Below are 22,754 nucleotides of genomic sequence, written 5' to 3' on the forward strand. Positions count from 1 at the left end.
GACATATTTTATATAAAACAATCGAAAACAAACAATTAACTGAGTTAATTGTTGAAATACTCTGATTTTATCTTATTTATTTGGTTCTCGAATATTTCGAAAATTTTCTAGAATTTTTTATCGTTTTGCGAGAATATTTCACAAGACCAATAGTTAAAGCTACCTGAAAGTTTTCAACTCTATGTTTTATAGTTTTTGAGAAATTTGACACCAAAATTTTGTCCTAATTTGCGCCCTAACGGAGAAATGTTTCAAACAAAGTTGTTTATTTTTTTATAAGGAACATTTTTTCATTTAAGCTTTTGTTCTATAGCGTCTTTGTTTTAGAGATTCACATCTTTGAGTTGGCAACACTTTTTTGTTTGACAACCGATTTCACAGCAGACAGCTTTGTGTTTTGTTTAGTTTGCCATTTCATAATGAATAGATTCGCGCCAGAGCAACGCTTGCAAATTATTGAAATTTTTTATTGATATGAAATATTTTTATGACAATTTATGAAATTTTTTTTATTAATTTCACTTAATAGACCTGTTGATCTTGCCCCATTCGATTATTTTCTTTGGAGAAGTGTAAGGTCGTCTAGACCAATAAACGAAAGACGGTTGAACTCTAGGAAAACAACATTCGGCGAGTTGTTGGCGAAATACAATCGCAATCGTTGTGAAAAGTGTGTGCAAATCAAACATCCAAACTGCACCATCCCGACAGCTCATTCAGACATGAATGGCATAAAATTTTCTTCCCAATAAAGTAAGTTTCAGAGATATTAAAAATATTTTTCTTTGTTTTATTTTAATTTAATAAGTTAGACTTTATTTAATTAAAATAAAAAAAATTTTAAGACATCTGCAGACTTAAAAGGGTTTAATTTAAAATGAGGACAAGTGTTTGGAATAAACATGAAATAATAAACCGTATACAACCCTTGTTTAATGATCGATAGTACTTAAGGGTTAATTCAATGTATTATATAATATATAAATAAGTTTCAACCAATTCATGCATAAGTGAAACACCTGCGTCTCTTTCTATACTTCTTTCTATTTTTATTAAAAACAAAACGAGCACAAAAAAATTTGTAATTTCAATTAGTTTTTAAGAAATGTGTTTCTAAATATATCATCGCATATTTTAATAAAATCAAAATAATCAGTTTGAAATAATCAAATGACTTTCATGTACCAACTAACCAATAAGTTATAGCAATTATTATAAAGAGTTTGAACATATTTAGTAGGATTACATATTTGGTTTATAAAAATTTAGCAAAATTTGGATGTGAAAGAACAAAATTAAATTTTTTGGATTCTGTTGACGTCATAAAGTAAAAAAATTCGATTTTTTGATAACACAGGTAAATTTGATCCGATCATATTGTAAATTTTTTTAAAACCCGCTAATTTTGGGTCATTCTTTTCAGCTTTGATATCGGTTTTTTGCTAGATATCCCTTATATGCTTAATTCCGGGATCAAGACTCCATATTATTGAAACCTATTAGATCTAGGTTAATTTTGATCACAAATTTGAAAAGAATGATCCAAGATTAATAGAATAACATACTTGGTTTAACAAAATTGGCTAAAATTTGGATGTGATAGACCGAATTAATTTCTTGGATTCTGATAACGTCATAAAGTTTGATTTTTTTTATACACCGGCAAATTTGATCCGATCTTAATGAAAACCCACAAATTTTGGGTATTCTTCTCAGCTATAATTTCAGTTTTTCGCTAGCTATCACTTATGTGCTAATTTCCGGGATCAAGACTACACATTCTTGAAATCTACTAGACCTATGTTAATTTTGATCACAAATTTGATAAGTATGACCCAAAAAAGGATCTCTTCTCTTCAGTTTTCAAAATAAGTATCGATTAAGTATTTTTTTGCCTAAAACCTCTTAAACATTTTAAGCAGAATATGAAAGTAATTTTACAATATTTATTTTGTATTTGTACTTCAGAATTTATTTAACCGACTAAAAGGAAAAAAAGTAATTAAAAAAATGATCCTTTCTTTATATACCGCCCCAATAAAATATTTACATTTCAATTACAAAACAACAAAATAAAAAAGAAAAGTGTGCTGTACTGGTCTGTGATGCTTACTTGGAAAATAGGAAAAAGTGGAAAGAAAAGAAAATATTGTATAAAATAATTCAATTGCATATAAATACATAGTTGCTACAAATGATGGAAAGAATTTATACTTTTACTCCAGCATCGTTATGTAGGTATTTGTTGAGTCGTCCGTCTGTCGACGTCGTCAGTCGTCACCATGAGAAAAGCTTAAATACATTCTTCATCATCATCTATTTCTTGTGTCATATCACACAATATTTCTACTTACAGGATGCCATGAAAATTTTAAAGAGGACGTTTTAGTATTAGAGATTTTTTAAACATTTTTTTCGAATTTTCTATATAGTACAACTAATAAGCCGAAATGCATAGGAAAAGTGGGTAAATGAACTAGGTTAAGTTGACCTCAAGGAACATTCAGTCAATTTAATCTAGCCAGAAGGGTATATAGGGCCCAAGTGGAGGGCATATGTAGTCCATAATTTTTTTGAAATGCTTATTTTGTTTTCAAATTGTCATCTAGTAGGTATTTTTGGTCTATTAATACCAATGCGATGACAGATTATATGAATTCTGTCACGTATTCCAAAAACCGCGCCATTTTTGACCCGAAATTCTACTTTTGGCATAAAAACGGAAAACTAAGTATTTATCGTCCAAACTGATATCTAGGAAGTAATTTTGGTCGCTGATTACGAATCTAATGTTAGATTAACGAATTCTGTCATGTATTCCGAAAATCATGCCATTTTTGGCCAAAAATTTTACTTTTAACGTGTTTTCATCGAAACTTTGAACGCGTTTTCATCGAAATGTGATTTTACAAAACGTTTCCCACCTGAGAATACTATCATTTGAAGAATCTGAAGATATCTTGAAAATAAAAAGCTACATGTATAATGTATCAAGATTCGAAAGGAGTATAGTTCTTACCGGGGGTCCCGCGACACTTTTCGTTCTCTTTTTTTATTCTAAAAATATTCCTTTCAACTCTCCTACTTTTTTCAATTCTGTCGATATACTTTTTTATTATCGTCAAAAATAGCAGCTGATTATCTCGCGATCTAAACGACCAAAAATTTTGTAACTTCAGGATCTCGCAGCTAAGATTATTTTCAGTGAAAAAAACTAAATCAAGTGCTTTCACGCTGGAAATACCTTAAAGTGTTATCGCACTCACGTGTTTAACTTGGGTAGAAAGTAGGTTTTCTTGATGAGATAAGATATACATGAATTTGCGCTGGGACAAAATGGATAATCATCGGGAAAGTTTCATTTTCTATACTAGTTCTACAAATTTCTTTTACCAAATGATTGTCCTTTATATTGATTTCATCAATGTCTAAAGGTTACACTCAATATTTCAAAGGAAGAATACACATCTGAACAGTATATACCGCTGTAATACCCACCAATGATTACGAAGAAAATTTACGTCATTTGAAATTCAAATTATATTACAAAAAAAATAAAAGAAAACATCAAAGAAAATTTAAAAAATAAAAACCATAAAAAATAATTAAATTGAATGTGAATTTTCCGTCGAATCGAGAGTTTGTCGCTTTTCTGTATTTCTTAAATATATTTATATTTATTCAAGAATGTTACAGATGTTCTATGATTAATTTTATTTAATTCTTATTTTTATTGAAATTATTTTATATTCTTAAGATTTTATGCGTGATTTTTAGATGGTAAACGTTTTTCAGAAAATACTGGTTCTTATGATTCCACACTTTAATCTGTTGCCATATTGTTAGATTGAAATCTCTCGTAGTGGTAATGTTTCTTTATCAACCCCCGACTAACATAGAGGGGTGTTATTAGTTTAACGTATCTGTGTGTCTGCCTGTCGCATCGTAGTTCTTAAAATTTTTCTTTTTTGTTTGATAGGTAATCAAGTTCGAGTTTAGGGTTCTGTACCCGATAACAACTAGAAAAAGGGTGATGAACTTCGAACAGCTGGCAAAATTTTCTTGAAACATAGCTTAAAACACTCTTCATCAATTTGCCTTTCAAACAAAACAAAGTCAAAACAGGTTCATCTGTTAAGATGCCACAAACGAATCGAATCACACCTAATTTTGTGTCGGGAATTTTCCCTAACTAATTTTGTGTCGGAAATCACACCTAATTTTGTGTCGGGAAACCCGACACAAAATTAGTATATATATATACAGGGTGTTCTGTTATTGACTGCAAAACGCCTCACTCTCGTAATAAGCTGATCAAGACGAACGAAAAAGTCCTTTACCAAACTATCTGAAGCCTAATTTGTCAGACGCAAGAGAATAAATATTAAGGAAAGTTTACGTAGGAAAAAAAGTCACACAGTTTCGAATGATTCATCAAAATAAACAATTTAACAGAGGAAAATTATTTTTTGATTCTAATGATAAGGTAAACTTACCTGTTTTGACGCTCTTGCTAAATTATGGACTTCTCGTTGCAGTAGTGGTAAATGTGCTCGAAGAAATGGTAACACAAATGGTCGTAATGGAAAATTGGTAACATCTTGAAGCGCTTGATGAAATTCTTCTATACTTAAATTTGAACTCTATAAAGAAATTAAACAAAGTCTTCTATTAAAATTTTTCCAAAAGTAATTTTGCATAAAAGTTGATACTGATAAGATCGGCAAATGTTCGAAAGGTCGAAAAAAATTGTGATTTTGCGAATTAAATGACTACAGATGAATACCTCCTGTCAATAAAGGAAGTGTATTGTCGGTGCAATTATACCATGTTACAGTCGAACCTGAGTTAAGTCAGAGTCCAAGGCATTAGATATTTTTTGGCGCTTATTATTTTAACGTTTTGTAGGTATGGGTTGAAGCGGCTTCTAGTTCTTAGAAAAAACATTCCAAAGAGCTGTACCTGCGGTGTAGAATGAGAACATGCTAATTTTCAGACGCTCAGAGAGGTAAAGTGAATAGGTACTTTTTAAAAAACAATTTGTTGTTTGGTGCCATTCATAAATTACGTCCTACAAATTTTATGTTTTTTGACAGGTGCTTTCATTTCCGAAACCCCTCCCTCCTGATGGGACGTCACATATTTTTCAGAAATTGGACATATTGAAAGGTAGATCGCTCATCAACACGGCGCATATACTTGCTGAAGACTTAAACCTACATGAACGATATAAGTTTTTTGTTTACGTATAAATTTTTTATTATAGTAGGTACTTAAGATCGATTTTGACATGTGACATCACAAAGCTTTTCGTTGACTTCCTATCCTGTCCTTAACCTGTTACGTAATTTATGGATGGGATCTTCTTCAAATAATACTCACCACTAAACTTAACACCATACTTCGTACACGATCACCAATATCCGGTCCAATATCAGCACCAAATTGGACCAACGTACATAAAAATCGTTTCACCTTATTCAATTGTCGTAACGGATTATAATTCAAATAATTATTATTATTATGATTTGTTGTTGATAATGTTGATATACCCCCACCACTAACCCCACCACCACCACCACCACCACTATTCTGTTGACTAGTCACTGCAGCTGTATTATGATCTACAGTTAATGATAACGGTGGTGTTGTTGTGACAACTAAATTATTAACAGTATCTGGTGATGTTGATGCACGATGATGATGTAATAAAGTAGGACCACCTGAAGTGATCGAAGTCATGTGTGTTGGCATTGTTGATGGACTTAAAGCACCACCATTTGTTGTGACAACAACACCCAATTGTGTTGTGATACGTGGTGGTGAATGATGTCTGCTGACTAGGTTTGTATTATTTGGTGTGCTGCTGCTCTGTGATTGATGATTTGGTGATAGACTAGAGTTTAATTGTTGTTGACTAGATAGTGTTGTTGATTGTTGTTGAGATTGAGATTGTTGTTGTGAGGTGGATACATTGTTACTACCACCTAATGAGGATGTGGACGAATTTGATGATGATAAACGTGCACCTTCTGGTGAATCTGGTGTTTTACAATTGGTTAAACGATCTGTTTGTTGTTGGGTTTTCCCATTGTTTGTGGTTAATGATGTAACAATGCCACCTGAAACAATAGAATATATTATTAATTTAAGGAGATATGCAAGGATTGAATAATACCAGGGATTTCAATAAAACTTTATGAATACATTTTTTGATTAACAAAGTTTCCCAAAATCACAAAAATTTCTAGGTCATCGGGCTTTTTATTATTATTTTATCGTTCAAAGTTGGCTGAAAAATTGATGAATCATATTGGTTATCCTTTTCAATTGGATATTTCTATATCAAAAAATCTAGAGAGTTTGATAAAAAACTATCTAAAATATTTAGACAATCTTGTAGTTTATAATAATACCATCAAAATATAAGGTTGCTGATTATAAAAACAAAATTTTAATTTAATTATGAGTTCATCAAAGATCCATCTTTTGATGATCAGAGACAATTATAGTTAGAGTATTGATTATTGAAGAGCGATATCTATACTATTAAATTTATAAGCAGCACTTACACACAATATATTATATATTTTTTTAGTTGCCTGGTACTGTAAAGCTAAAAATAATACATTATTTGACTACAAAGTATCTCGAGTGTAAACGAACAAGAATCAAATACGTTTTCATTCGAGTGCGATTTTGACAAATTCACTCGAATCACTAAAGCGTCTCAAGTTTTTATATTTTACAGTCATGTATAGGTGACTTAACTTCCAAATACAAGACTTGAACCGGAAAGACAGTCAGACATACGAAGTAAGTAAAGACGTGATAAGAATGGTTTTTCAAGAGGAAGAGAAAACCAGAATCTACATTCTGTGTGAATACAAAAGCCTCTATTTCAAATGAGACTATCGCTAGGGATGGATTAATCTCTATTCAAGTGAAATAAAAGAAGTGTCAACCAAAAATATCCTAGATTTTATTAAACCTGTAGGGCTTCTGGAGTACCTTTGGAGCAAAGGCGATACAATAGATCAAAATGGTCGCAGAAAAAATACCTACTCCTAACTAAAACCTAATGTAAAGCATTCTCGCCTCGTCTTGTCTAGGAATGATCTTTAGTTAAACGGATAGAGACCATTTGTCTTCCAGAATCACAATTTATAAGCATTACAAGAACAGTAAACATACAATAATACTCTTTGTACATACATATATGTTATATAATAAACAGGATGATATAACAAATATTTAATCTCTTCCCATCCCTTCTTAATCCTCTCTTCCCAACGTTCCTGTTTGTTGTTGTTGTTGTGATGATGTGTTTATCGTTTGTTCAAATGCATACACGCTACTACATATTATAAATATACGCAATCAAAAAGTATAGTTAATCAATAGATAAAATTATTATGGTTTATGATATTTATATTATATTTTAAAATATATGTATAATCATTTTCATATAGTAATTTTAAGGGAGTACACGTCATCAATATATAGTAAAATAGAATTTTGGTGAAGAGTTTGTATATTGTGTGGGTGGAGAATGGAATTGTGGAATGAGAAAAGTGGAGATAAAATATTGGTTAAATTTAAAGTGAAATATCTGTAATACATAACGTTTAAAGAAGTTTGCAAAATATGACAAAATATTGATCTACGTTTTCTAAAAGAATAACCTAAGAGGTTTCACTTGGTATCACTCTAGGTTAGGTTAGGTTAGGGTGGCTGTACTGGGGTGGGACACACTTAGACCATGCCAAAAAAGGGTTGGTCCATTCTCGGCCACTACGCCGTGAACCATTTGGAGCTGTTTAAGAACAGCAGGAGTGCCTTGAGATCAACGGACTTTAGATCGGAGAGGTCGTCAAAAAGAGGCTGCCTCAAATAAGTCCAACTGTTCATGGCGAGTGCTTTGCAGTGACGCAGAAGGTGATAAATCGTTCCCTTCTCCTCACCAATGTGACAGCTCGTACAATAGTCGTGATATACTGTCAGGCCCAGTCGTTTAGCATGCTTACCGCTCAGCCAGTGTCTTGTAATTGCCACACCAACTCTGCTAATATAAGGTCTTTGGTAGCGATATAAGATCTTCGGAACGTCAACGATTGTACTTAGACCAGATCTGTACCACAAGCACGTTTCTCCCTTCACCTAAGATTGGCTCTTATGATATCTTCTTTCAGGAACAGTCTGTAGTTCGCGAATGGAACTACCGGGTGTCTATTGATGCTTGTGTCCGACAGCATTTTGGCATTTCTACCAAGCTTGTTGGCTTTACAATTTTCTGGAATGTCTCTGCATTCTGGTATGACTCTATCTTATGACCCGTTTGAGAAGCACGAATACATCCCTCTTGAAATGTGACTTTGAACGTTGTAGAGCTCAAAGCGAAGAATCGCATTATTATCAAATTTTTAAGCTTAAAAGAGTGTCGTGAAAATGTTATGTAGTTTAACAAGAATAAATATATTTTTGCCGAAATGCAGCCTAGTCGAGAAATTTTCATTCACTTGTCAGTGAATGTTTGTAAATAAATTTCTTATAAAAGCTGGTGAGTTTGACCTAAATTAGACAGCGCTAATTATTTGGTATAATTAACATTAGGACTCTTACTTACGAGTCTTCAAGTACACTCTTCTAGATAGTTTTTCGTACAATGAAGTGTAGTTGCTAAATACAATTTAACTTTTCAGAACAAAGTTATTTTCTCGCATGTTTGAAAATATATATTGCACTCTGAAGGGAAGCGATAAGGAGGGCCATCATAGTGTCCCAAAGTGTCCATCGAAAACCAGCGAATAAGGGTGGCGCTGCTGTAGCAAATGTGTTAGTTTTAAAAGATGTCCTCAAAGTAATAAAAGTAAGGTAAAGATCTAAACAAGTTGTTAGAGAAGAATAGAGAATTACTTATTGTTGTTGTTTACATTTAATCATGCACACGATATTTACATCATGGTCTATTCGACTAATTTTGATATATAATATGTTACATACATTCGTAAACTAATTATTGAAAAATATCTTGTCTAGTAATCTTAATTAAAGAGAATTGAAAAAAATACACTCGAACCAGGACGCGAACACGGACTTCTTGGATTCATGTCAAGCGCCCTTCCAATTTTTTTTCAATTCTCTTTAATTAAGATTACTAGACAAGATATTTGTCAATAATTAGTTTACGAATGTATGTAACATATTATATATCAAAATTAGTCGAATAGACATGATGTAAATATCGTGTGCATGATTAAATGTAAACAACAGCAATAACTAATAATAATAAATAAGTGGATAAACAAATTAAAAAAATTCATTGAGTTGAAAAAATTGCATTCGTGTCTAGAACTCGAATAGCCTAATTGGTAGGGCGCTTGACATGAATCCAAGAAGTCCGGGTTCGAGTCCTGGTTCGAGTGTATTTTTTTCAATTCTCTTTAATTAAGAATAGAGAAGTTAACATCAAACACCTTTTTGTTCACAAGTTCCATTTTGGTCATTTTTAAAATCTATTTTTTGCTGAACCTCTATGGGTCCAAGATGGTCCTTTTTGTCTCTACCTTGTACTATTTTTCACCTGGATGCTAACACCTAGAATCTACACGGGTGCTTGAAAAACCTAAAGGTTGGAAATGATATAATTTGATGGCATCTACTTAATTCATCTAATTCGTTTTTAAAGAAGTTTTACTATTTCGTATAGTGTTTATACAGATGTATATATGTACCTATATATTCTCAATAAAACCACTACAGTGAACACAATACAGTGGCGGTATAATCGACAACAAGGTTGTCAATTCCACAATGACAACAACAAACGGAATGGTTAATTCATATTCAAATGTTTGCTTATGACACCTGTTCTATTCCAGAATAAATTCAAATATTCAAAGCACCACCAAGAGAATTATTATTGATTCTATATACATATAATAGTAATATATAATATATATATATATATATATATATAGATTTATACCAATACCCATATATTATATTTTGAAATATACGTGTTTAATTCGTCTAATAAATACAGGATGGAAAAAAGTGTATTGGAGAAATCGAGAAAAATTTATAAAGTAAGAAAAACAGCAACTCAAGCATATATCAACGTTCTTTATAACGTCCGACATAATAATCACTTTGGTAAACTTGATTTTGAAACACTAGTGCGTCAATCTGATTAACTTGAATTGTTTATAAAAATTACACAAAAAATGAATTAAAATTCTAAAAAATCATAATTTGTAAATTTAAAATTAGTATAGTAAAAATATACGTTTTCAGTAACTTTGTATTGGTACCATTTAGGAAACATGATACAATTTAAAAAAATCAAGTAATCCTTTAAAATTAAGTAAAAATATTGAATAGAAGTTGCATTAATTTATAAATGAATTAAATAAAGTATATTTAAGTAATTTTTTTAGCTTGCCATGAATTTTGAAAATATGATAAATATCAGTTTGTCAGTTTGTACTTTGTCTCTAAAATTAATGTTTTTTCATTAAAAAAAAACAACAAATATTTTGATCAAACAAATTGTGGGTAATGTATGCACATGGGTTGACTGCTAAATCAGAAGTGCAAATATTTGTTTCAACAATTAATTTATAAAGTATAGAGTTTAAATAGCTATAATATTTAATTTTTTAAACAATAAAACAACTTTTTAACTTCTTAAATTAAAACATTAAATTTTCAGAGTTATACCATAGCACAGATAAGCAAACAGTATCGTGCAAAAAAAAAAAAATGAAAAAAAATACAAATTAAACCTAAAATTACCAACGCAAAGAAATGCAAAAAGCATTTAGAGAGAAAAAGTAAAATAGAACATAAAAGAAACTAATTACACTGAATCTGCAAGGTAGTGTAATACAAAACTAATATTTATAATTAACTAGCTGTGAACTACCCGCTTTGCTGGGCAACATTCCCACTTTCACCCCTCCCCCCATATTCCATATCCTTTTCTAGGTTACTATCTATCACCTAACTAAATTTCATCAAAATCCGTTCAGCCGTTTAGGCATGATAGAGCAAAACTCCCAGCAAAAACCATAAAAAAATCACTAACTCAATTCAGTTTTCTGCCTACTTCCTACCTCCTAAGTACGATGACGTGATCATTTTGATCTTATATCCGTTTTAAGGTAACCATCTATTACCTTACTAAATTTCATCAAAATCTGTTCAGCCGTTTAGACGTGAAAGAGCAAAAGTCCCAACAAAAACGACTAAAAATCACTAACTCAATTTAGTTATCTGCCTACTGCCTACCCCCTAAGAACGATGGCGTGATTATTTATAGCCTATGACCATTTCTAGGTTATCATCTATCACCATACCAAATTTCATCAAAATCCGTTCAGCCGTTTAGGCGTGAAAGAGTAACAGACAGACAGAAAGAGTTACTTTCGCATTTATAATATTAGTATGGATTACTAAGACAGTTATTTGTATTTTCAAATAATTTTTATCCCATTGTATGTTTTAATTTTTTTGGAATTGTGTTTTTTTTTTGATAGAAAATAGACTACAAGTCTACAAGTCGCGCTGAATATTTTAAAAAATATAGACAGAAGACAAAAGCACAAACTGACATGTGCATAATACAAAATTGAATATGTGCATAATCATTCATTTAAACCAGCAAAAAAAAAATCGAAGCAAATTTGAGTAAAAAAGTAAGCGCTACATGTAAAATGTACGAACATACGATAGGAACATAGTTCCTACTGCGTGTCCCACGAAACCTCTCTTTTATTTTTTTAATTAAATATTAACACATTTCTTTTGCTTGTGTAAATAAAGTCAGAATACAAATTAGTACCTCTTCCACAATTAATTCCACGATCAATTAAAAATCTTTTTTTTTCGAATCATTGCACGTAAGCTTTAGAGTAGACTTTATACCTTATATATTTTTCAAACAAAGTAATATAATAAGAACATATTATTTATATTTATAAACAATATAAAATATTATTAAATATCGTATAAGATATTATAAGTATGATAAAGATAGAATGATAATAATTGTATATCCTATATGCATGGTAGCTATGGTAGCTAAAATAATTCATACAGGTTTGGTTAAATTTCAAATGCATACCGTTTGTGTGGTTTACCTTTTAATTGTTTCAAAACTAAAGTAATGTAAACTTTGAACATATGTACTTGATAACTCAAAAACAAACGTATTATATGCATATTATATTATGCTGTTTTGTATTGTATGATTCATTTTAGTAGCTACTAGTGTAAAAGTGGAAAAGTATGATATGTGCATTGATTATGGTGGAAACGCAGTGAAGCAATATTTTATTATTTTAAGGTAATACAATCGTTATATCGCTTATATTCGTACACTATTTGTGAAAAAAGTGTACAATAATAAGACATTGTATTGATTTTTATACTCAATGCACATACAATTGGGATTTTGAAAAAAAATGTTTTTCTTTTTTTTTTGGACAAAAATGCAAAGATTATATGAGAGCGCAGTGAAATTTCAATTTAACAATATACATAAATCACATTTTAACACAATATACTTGTCTTTAATAAGACACAGTCATATGTGCAGCCCGGAAAAAAACTACGTCATTTCTTTCTTTATCTAATTTCAATAAGCAAGAATTATCCAACGATCTGGAAATCACTTTTTTCTCAACGTTACTGACTCCTATCAATATGAAAAAAAAGGATTTCACATCACTCTCATAATTATACTGTATAATTTAGATACTCCATTAAAACTGAATCACCCTGTCAAATCATAAAATTGTACATAAACAATTTACATACCTATTGTATTACGAATTAAAATATTTTAATTTAATTTTAAATTGTTTTAAATTGCACAATAAAAACAAACAAAAAATTTGTTGAATTTTGGCTATTGTGATTGCATAAATTTTCGTTTGTACTGTAAATATCTTTTTGTTTCCACATTTCACAAGGGCTTTAGATTTGCTTGCGTATAAAGTCAAGATCATGCCTAAGAACTTCTCTAAATTTTCATAGATGCATTATCTTTCAGGGAACTTGTAGCTAACTTCAATTAGATCGAAAATAATGACTAATTTAAATTTGTTAGAAAATAAGATTTAATTTTCAATGTAAACCACGTATGCAATCCATAGAATTACATTTCCATATAGCTATATTAATAAAGTAGTATATCGTTATCGTGGAAACGCCTTAAATAAAACTCATGCACGGTGCGAATAGGTTATAACAACCTGTATACATATCTTCATTGAGGAAGTTTTTCTAATACAACAATCCTTTTAACCATTTAAAGAGATATAGTATAAGTAAAGAAGCCTAAAGTCAAATAAAAACCCTTTTTAAGTATTCAACACAACTTTTTTCTTCGCCTTAATAACAATAGTTTCTTGGTTTGACACATGATGTCAGTAGCGTGCATCTCTTAGGAAAATAGCAAACAAGAATATTTTTTTTCCTAAAGAATAGAAATACTAAATCGGGAAAAAATTGAAAAGATAATACTACACGCATACACTTATATACACATAGATACATATAAAGTTCTTCAACTATAAGTATATGTGAATGTTTTAAATTTTGGATAGAAATATATTTTATTAGCTCCGAAAATCGAAATCAAGAATGACATTTTTTTGTGTAAAAAACGAAACACAAGAAATATATATGTAGAACATATAATCAAATTTTATTGGGCAATAATTTTCAAATAAGGAATCAGAACATACACTTATAGGTCTGTCCTTTCAGAGTTATATTCACACGGCTTGTTTAATTCTACTTTTTACAAGCGCCAACAGTAAATGGAAAATAGAACTATTCTTAAATTTTAGTACACGAGCGCTATCTTTTAATAGGAAATAAAAGTACTGTTAAACTTTAGAACACGAGTGCCACCTGTGAATGTAAAATGAAATGATTGATAATAGACAGTGATGAAGAAATTGACTGTTAATAGACAGTGACAGAATATAAGAGGGTGGAAATTCAAGTTTCGTAACTTTCCAACGTAATGACACATTTTTTTACCGATTCTCGCTCTGTATTACTTTTTACAGTGGTTTTATAGTTTTGGTTTTGCAGTGGATAAAGAATTTTCATTTTAAATATATTGGAAAAAGCTTGCGAATCGCATAGTACCTAAGATTGTGATTTGTGGACTTAAAAACTCTACCAAAGTAAAAAAATGCTGAACCCAATTCTGTTATTATCTTAGAATTCTTAGAGTAATATTTCGAAATAGTAATTAATTTGGCTTCTAAAGGTTATATTCAACACATCTTGTGTATATATATATATGTATGTTTCTAAGAGCCCTCTTTCGGTTATACACACAACATAAGCAGGATGAGGTGTTTTTGACAGGTCATTATATTGTGTATGGAGAGAAAATGAAACGAACTCTGTTTTGAAAGTGTAGGTAGCTACTGGAGTATAGTGGTAGAGAGGTACCCATATCGACTTCAATTTTACTAGGTTACCACAAACAACAGTGAGTGCAGTGCGATAAAGATGTAGAAGACTAGAATATACAAAATACAACTCTTAACGAAACTATATTAAGCTGGCTGTTTACTGGGTAATTCTAAACATGAGCCAAAGCTTTTTTCGTAATATTTACTGCGAAAATATAGTCCTCGATAATTTTTGAATGTGATTAATCGATAGTAAAATGAATTAGTGATGAGAACCAACACCAAAACGAGACTAATTTAACTGTCTTTATCTTACACACTAAGGCTTGAACTTTGCCTGAATCAAAAAACCGGTTGTGTCCGACTAAGTAAGGATAATTTTGATGGTGAATTGTATTATAACTTGACAATATAAGACAGAAAAGTAAGAATAAAATTTTTCGATATCTAAAGTAATTTCCAAAATATAGAAAATTGAAAATTTTGTTTAATTATTTAGCTTTCGATATTTCGAAAACCAAGGCAGATATTGAAAAATTTTACACTCAATTTTCGTCTACATTCAATCATCAACATTGAAAATGAGGTACAAATAATTTTAACCCTTTTCCCGTTCTGTGATTGTTTTATTAAATTTATTTTATTATGAACAAGAAAAAGTTTGATTTTTGAGATTAACAATTTATTTTGTATTCTAATAGTTAATGCAGTAAAATACAACTCATGTTTCGTATACAATTATTGTTGAAATCCCGAAAAACTAAATGGATCGGATTTTTGTTCGGAAGAGGATTTAAAATAACTCTCATACTACTATTACTCAAGAGTCAATCATTAAAAAAGAGCCATCAAAGTCATTGATCCTCATTACTATTTAAATGACCTAGTACCAATAAATAGGATAGTATGAATATGCCATATTAAACACTGCATGGTATTGGTAATGTACCCTCATATTTGCTCATACTACAAAATGGATCTTTATATTCTAAAAACATTTCCCGTTCCAAGTCAATTTTCTCCACCCACTAATTCACTCATACCAATTTCATTTACGCCACCTGCAGCACCAACTCCTTTATCTCATACCATATCCATGTATGTTTAGTGGAGCTGCTCCTGTTATCTGAATCTCTTCTTTTGCACAAACAACCAGCCAGCTTTCTATTGCATAAGTGTAAGTAAGCAATACAAATACATATCACATATAGAGGAAAGCTTTAGACAACAAGTTGTAGGAATGGGGGTTAGTAAGTGAATATTCTACTGCTGGTAGTACTTTGATTGTACAAAGTGTTACGCTAGGGATGTGTGTCAAATATAAGTGATCTTAGTCTTCTTATTGACGGAAATTATCAATAGAAATGTCCACTCTCATTAAAAGAAGGATTAATGATCATTTTGGACAAGTTACTCGATCAAAGAGCATGTGAAACAGGTAAAAAAAAAAGGTCTTTCTTTCTCTTAACAAAGAGAATTTACTACTAATCGAAGAAGGGAAGGATAAAGTATTGATAACATCTAGTGTGAAGAAAAGAAAAATTTTCTGCAAGCAACTGAGAATGTTTGCAAGGACGCCAACTGGGAATACCACTTTCTAAGCTGCTGAAATAGAAAAAGTTTTTAAGAACTAAAATCGAGGTAAAGATCATACACTTTCAAAGATAATAAACTTTGGAGTTGAGCTTGGTAGATACTTACTGCAATCCTTATCAACTTTCCAATGCCTCAATAATCTGAATGCTAGCACATTAAACGACTGACAAAGTTGCTACCCTCTTATCTTGATCAAAGGAATCAAGTATCCTGATATCATTTTATTCGTACAAACCAACTGAGTACAAGAAGAACTCGGCGGCAAAAGAATACGACAAAAACAACTCCAAAATGATTAACAATAGCTCTTAAAATCCAACATGGCAAAAAAGTTTCTCGATAATTGTTTAAAAGTGGAACTGATAGAAGGCTTATTTATATCACAAGGTTAACAGGAGGAAAAAACTCAAGAAAGCATAATCAAGGAGACACGATGAAAAGCATGCCGACTCGTAGTGAATGAACGCAACCACAGGATTAACGCAAGTGCCAAAACACCGCATATCCGTGTTTACTCGGCTGCATTAAAGGCATGGGGCCAAACCTTGGACAATAGAGTGAGCGCAATCACAGGATTGACACAAGAGCCAAAAACCACGTAGATCCGTGGTAGCTCGACCTCGTTAAAGGCATGGCCATCAGTGAGTGCCATCAGTGGCTTTGCCATCAGTGAGTGAACGCAGTCATGGAATAACGCGAGTTGTTTATACCGGAGTTGTTTTGACCAGAGTTATTAAATACCGAGTTACTCATGGCGGTTCCCAATTCTATCATTCATCTCTAAGAACTTCCCAATAGTTTCTGACGCAAGAAGGTTATTTCCATAAATACAGTCGGTTAAGTTTTTATGAAATACCCTGTATAGGGGTAGGTGGTATAGTGTGTTTATGTATGATATAGTCATTGTACGTTTGTAGACGATGGTTTGAAAAGTAACGGGGTTAAGTAGATGGTTTGGTTAGAGGGAGGTTGAGTATTTGTTTGTGAGTTTTCAACTGTCTTCGGCAGCCACACACCAGCAGCAATCTTTTGTTTCACTAGCGCGGATCTAATTAACGCGTTTCGTTCACAGATGGTGCTGACTCTTATGTGTGCTACCACCATTCATCTATATACTACATATATACATATATAAAATACTCTAACACTAATAATACCCAACCTACCCTTTTATTTAAAAAAATAAGAAGAAAATAATGAATAAATATTAATAGAGATTGGATTATAAGATGAAAGAGAGTCAAAAACAACAAACGAATCAACAAAGAGATAATGTGTATATGAAAAGTGGCAAACCACATTAATCGGTAGTCTCATCCGTTGTTTATAGCCTCTTTTAAACTCTTGCGGCATAGCACGAAATCGGGCAAGTCTCGAAAATATGGGTGTAACACTTTTGAAGTCTCGTTTATACTCCCTTCACTTTGCCCAACATATCTAAAAAGCGAGTTTTTTATCCGAGTCGAAGGGCATGAGCCACCCAGACAAGTAGAGGCGAGATTCATCTCCTCATTCTTGTAATTACTTGTGTAGTTTAGTAGCTATCGTGGCTTGTATAAAGCGTTGTTATTCCCATGTTGTTGCTGTTAATTTTATTTAAAAACACTTTCTTTATTGTAATAATATACAAAAAGATAGCTTTATTAGCCAAACGCACAGAGGGCTACCGCAGCAGTTTTTGCCACTTCGTTGTCCGCTATAGCAATGAGATACTTGCGAAGTAAGATGGTAGTGTGGTAGTGAGTGCTACACTTGGGCGAGGTAACTTTACAAGAGTGTGGATCAGGGCCGAAGAAAGGATACTTTTGCAAGAAGATCAGGGTTAGATTCCCGATGAATGTGTAAATCTTATTTTTTGATTTTGTTTCTAAAATTTGCATTCTTGTGAAAAAATTACTTCGGAACTAAAGTAAAACTTTTCTGATCATCGAGCTTGGAAAATTATTTGGAAACCGTGATTACAGGGTTCCACCCGACTTAATAATAGTTCATAAGCAAAAGCTTGAAGAAACACGACTCTCGTGTACGGACGGAAGTTCAGTTTTCTATTCAACAATTCTTTTACTAAAATATAATTTACCATTCAAATTAAATTTTCCTTAAGTTGGGAAACAATTTTTAGCCTGTAAATAAAAGCTTTGTAAATCACTGAAAAAAAGATCAAATCCAGGCCCAAGAAACATCATAACTAGAACAATAAAATCGAACATAATAAAAATAAGACTTATTTGTGCATTTAATAGCTAAGTTAAAGCTCAGAGCTCTGAATCGTGTTGGAAGAATAAATTCGTATACTCAACTTAAATAGAAGTCTAACCAAAAAAACTAAAATTTTAGTTATGCAGGTTTGTTTTTCAAACGTTTGACTTTCTTCCAAGTGACTGTTAGCGTTCGACGAAAAATTGAGTATAAACTTCCTCATTTTTTCCAAAATTTTTACAACAAAGGTAACATTAATTGTGTTTAATGCCGTATTTCTATCGGTGTTAGAGAGAACGTGATATCTTAGAAAGAGGATAAATTTAGTTTTAAATATATTAGTGTCGTAAATCTTTCAAATCTTCTACAACGCATCCTCTCGTATATTACTCACCTGTGCACATAATATAGCAAGCAGCACATGGCCACAGTACAGAAGTAAATTTAACAAAGTTGCCGCTTGTACAATTCACTTCTAGATTAAACAAAATATTTGTTAAAAAGTAATCTTTGTTTATTGTTTTTTCGTAAACTAAACAGTCAATTACACCTATTAAGGTTTAAAGCATCCCTGATTTGTATATATATATATATATATATATATATATATATATATATATATATATATATATATATATATATATATATATATATATATATAACATAACCAGTTTTGTTTGCAAAGTTACTTTCTGTGACAAAAACGCGAACTTAAATGATAAAAAATGTCTTCTAAATAGTACGAATTCCTAAATTAAAAAATTTCTTGTAGCTAACAGAGACGGTCAATGCTTCTAAAATTCTTTTTAAAACATGTAGTTGAAAAGTACCTTCGTAAAATTTCGTGCAAAACTGCTTTTAATCTCAAGTTGTTAGAAATGTACCTTAAATAGTAAATAGAATGAAGTAGTTCTAAGTAGTATAGACTTTGATTTCCCAGAATGATTACACAACCAAGTATAGAGGCATTAAACTTAAAAAGAAATGAAATAAGCAATATAATTTTTGTGTATTGATAAGTTTTGTTTTCTCAAGATATTATTCGGAACTATGAGCTGGAATATAGGTAATATGATTGCATTCAGCTATTATAGAAATGAGATCGAATATAAATGTGGTGTGTATTCACAATACAACAACTAGTTGCCTGAATAAAATGTGCAACGAGCAACTCAATCACGTACCATATTATGGGGGAAAAGTAGGAGGTTAACCATTTCAATATACAGGATGCTATCCATTGGTTTCTTTGTTTAGGTATGCTTTATTAAAAACTTAGGTTTGTCATTTCAAGTAAATTCTTAATCGATGTAAATATAATTCGGGTAATTTTTGAATTATCAGGGTTGGAGAACACCCACCATAGTTTCAACCAGAAACATTTGACACTCAGTTCGGTATAGGAATTTTATGCCTACGCCATAATACTATTTTATATGTAACTAAAGTCAAGACCTTACAAGGTTCATATCTTATTTATTTAAACGAGAAATTCTTGTATATATCAACAATCTCGGAAATGGTTCCAACGATTTTCATGAAATTTAGTATGCAGGGAGTTTTTGGTGCGAAAAATTGATCTAGCTAGGTTCCATTTTTAGGAAACGTCGTTTTATCCGTATTTTCAGGAAAAACTGAAACATCAACTGAAAAATATGACATCTATTGGCGGGTATATACATTGTACGTGGTTCGCTTCGTATGTATCGTATAGTGCGAAGTCCGTGTGGCTTTGTCAGTTTAGGTTGATAATAACTATTGTGATATATAAGGAAAGCGTAGTTAACGAAATAAAGTACTTTACGAGGACATTCATATTGGTATTTGTGTGTAGACATTTTAAATGGTTCTTATATTAGTGATAAAATTTGTGTCTCCCCCCTTCTCCTAAATTTACAGAATTTAATTAGACTTAGTCCAACTTCATATAAAAAAATTTAGCTTTTATTATTTAATATGGCGTTGGTGTTCCTATATCCTTAAATTGAACATTATTATGGCAGCTTTCAAAACAATATACTGACACAGTAGTGTATATCCAAAAATGACCACTGATATTGTTTATAATGCGAAGCATGACGTGAATGCGCACTGATTGATGTCTTCCGTAACGAGGTCGTCGGTATTATTATACTTTTTTAAATTAATTATATTTAATTTGTTATTTTTAACCCCCGAATTAAAATAAGGGATGTTATAAGTTTGAACGCTATGTGTGTGTCTGTCTGTTTGTCTGTAGCATTGCAGTGCTTAAACGGATGAACCGATTTTGATTTTTTTGGTTTTATTTAAAAGGTAATTTAATGGAGAGTGTTCTTAGCTATGTGTTTCAAAAGTGAGATTAGGGTTCCGTAGCCGAAAAATTTGTCGGGGATTTTATAAATTTTGTAAATTTTACTTGTAATACTATCAATACCCCCCTACAGATGAATTTACGATCCGTGTCCACGTCTCTATTAGGATATTTTCTATTTGCTTTGTCTAGAAATCAAAACACACCTTATGATGCATCCTGTAATTCAATATCAATTGACTCTGAAGTTTCTTTCACCGATCGTTTCAAGTTAAAGCATATATATATATATAATGAGTTGAAGTGTAATTTCAATATTTTAATATATCTCTATGTGTTTTTATAAAATATGTGATATACACACACACCTAGGTGTCGGTACCACCTACCTTATCGACAAGTTTTCCCAACTATAATATAGAAAAATAATTTTTAGTGCTCATTTCTAACTTCTACATATATCCATAAATGTTCTAAATTAATTGTATATTTTACTTCATAAAAGAATGACGTGTTTTCATTATTATAATTAATATTTATATGAAAAGCAGCTGGTGTTAAACTTTATAACTCTAGAACTGTATTTATAAAAATAGATTTTAATCAATGGATCTGATCGCCAAAAAATTGGAATCATTTAGAATTAGTTCTCTTGCAAAATATATTACGATGGAAGCATAATTGTTTTTAATCACTACAACCGCGTTAAAAAACTTGCAGGTTTGAAAAGTAAAAATCCTTGGTAGAATTTACAGGGTGATCCAAGAATAGTAAAAAACCGAGAAATGATTAATAAGGCCTATTCCAATCTCGGATCGGTAAGGATCGTTAACTAGTACCGTTAACGAGGGGGGTTGTTAATTAGTTAAATTTTTTTAGCTACTCTCTCTGGATCGAAAATGGATTGGATTGTCTGTTTTTGTAATGAAATAAAAAAGTTAGTAAATATTACTTATAAATTTCTGTGATGGGAGATTCTAAACAGAACCGCCCAATCTTTAGAATTTTGTTGCCGATTACTTTTTATCTTTTATCAAGGCAATTGTGATATTTAGAAAATTATATCTTTTGCCAGACCAATTTTGTGTATGTAGGAACTTGAAGAATAGTCCATTCATCAATTATTCCAGAAATCAAAACATGTATGAAACAAAGTCGCTTCCGTCTGTCTGTCCCTAATCTCTATGTATGCTCAGATCTTCAAAACTACGCAACGGATTTTGATGTGGTTTTTCTAATAGATGTTGTGATTCAAGAGGAAGGTTTTTATGTATAATACATGCAGAGTAAAGAGTTGAAAGGGATGTACTTCAAAAACTTAAAAAGTTGTGCATCGATTAAGCTCAAATATTGACAAGATGCACAACAAGTTTCAAGGAATTTTGTTATTTATTTTTAACCTTCGGGGGGTGGAAAGTTGGAGCGAGAAAGTAGCGATGAATATTCGAATATTTTCCAAAATACCCAACTGGGGTATCAAATAAAAGAGCATGACATGTATATTCCAAAACTGTAACCCCTGCGAGAAATGGGGGAGGGGTGAAAGTGGGAATATTTTTCAGCAAAGCGGGTAGTTCAAAGCTAGTTTTTCCAATAACTCGTGGCAAATTCGAAATTATAATTACCGTTATATTTTCACTTGTTAGAGGCGTATCTTGTATCGTTGATAATAAAAATAAATAATGGGGGTTTAACCTCCGTTTTTGTGACGCATGCCTAATCACAGAGGCCACCCACATCATTATTTGTTAACCTTTATTTAATCAATTACAAACATATACAATTACATTTTTGATGTGGGTGGAGTCGGTCACTTCGTTCTTATCCAAGCGACGACAATGTGATCAAATCTGCACTCCCATTAATTATAAATTGTTCACACTGCCGCTGCCTGGTTTCGAACCCGCAACCTTAGTCTCAATAAACCTACGATCTAAAACTAGCGCCTTAGACCGCTCAACCATCTAGATTCTAGATCGTTGATAATAACTATTCCAATGCTATCTTCGGGTAGGTACCACAATTTAATTTATTTTTTGTTTGTCTAGAAATTAAAACCATTGATTCAGGTGTATAACCAAAGTAAAATAATTGTTAAAAAAAAAAAAGAACACATCCAAATAAAACCAAAATTGTTTTGTATCGCACCGATACAAATACGTATAAAGGTGGTATCTATATAAAAACCAATATACAAGGTAAATTGGCAAGTTTACAACAAGTTG

General features: G+C 31.5%; 1 protein-coding gene across 1 annotated transcript in view; it reads right to left on the minus strand.

The window, feature by feature from the left end:
* The window catches only part of LOC123294823 (protein CBFA2T3), a 95,924-nt gene that overhangs the window by 21,438 nt on the left and 51,732 nt on the right, over positions 1 to 22,754 (minus strand). The window contains exons 2-3 of the mRNA XM_044875990.1: positions 5,383 to 6,122; positions 4,497 to 4,643 (exon numbers count right to left, since the gene is read on the minus strand). Coding sequence (XP_044731925.1) covers positions 4,497 to 4,643; positions 5,383 to 6,122 — 887 coding nt within the window. The remainder of the gene's footprint in view (positions 1 to 4,496; positions 4,644 to 5,382; positions 6,123 to 22,754) is intronic.

Source organism: Chrysoperla carnea, chromosome 1, assembly GCF_905475395.1.
Source record: "Chrysoperla carnea chromosome 1, inChrCarn1.1, whole genome shotgun sequence".
NCBI lineage: Eukaryota > Metazoa > Arthropoda > Insecta > Neuroptera > Chrysopidae > Chrysoperla > Chrysoperla carnea.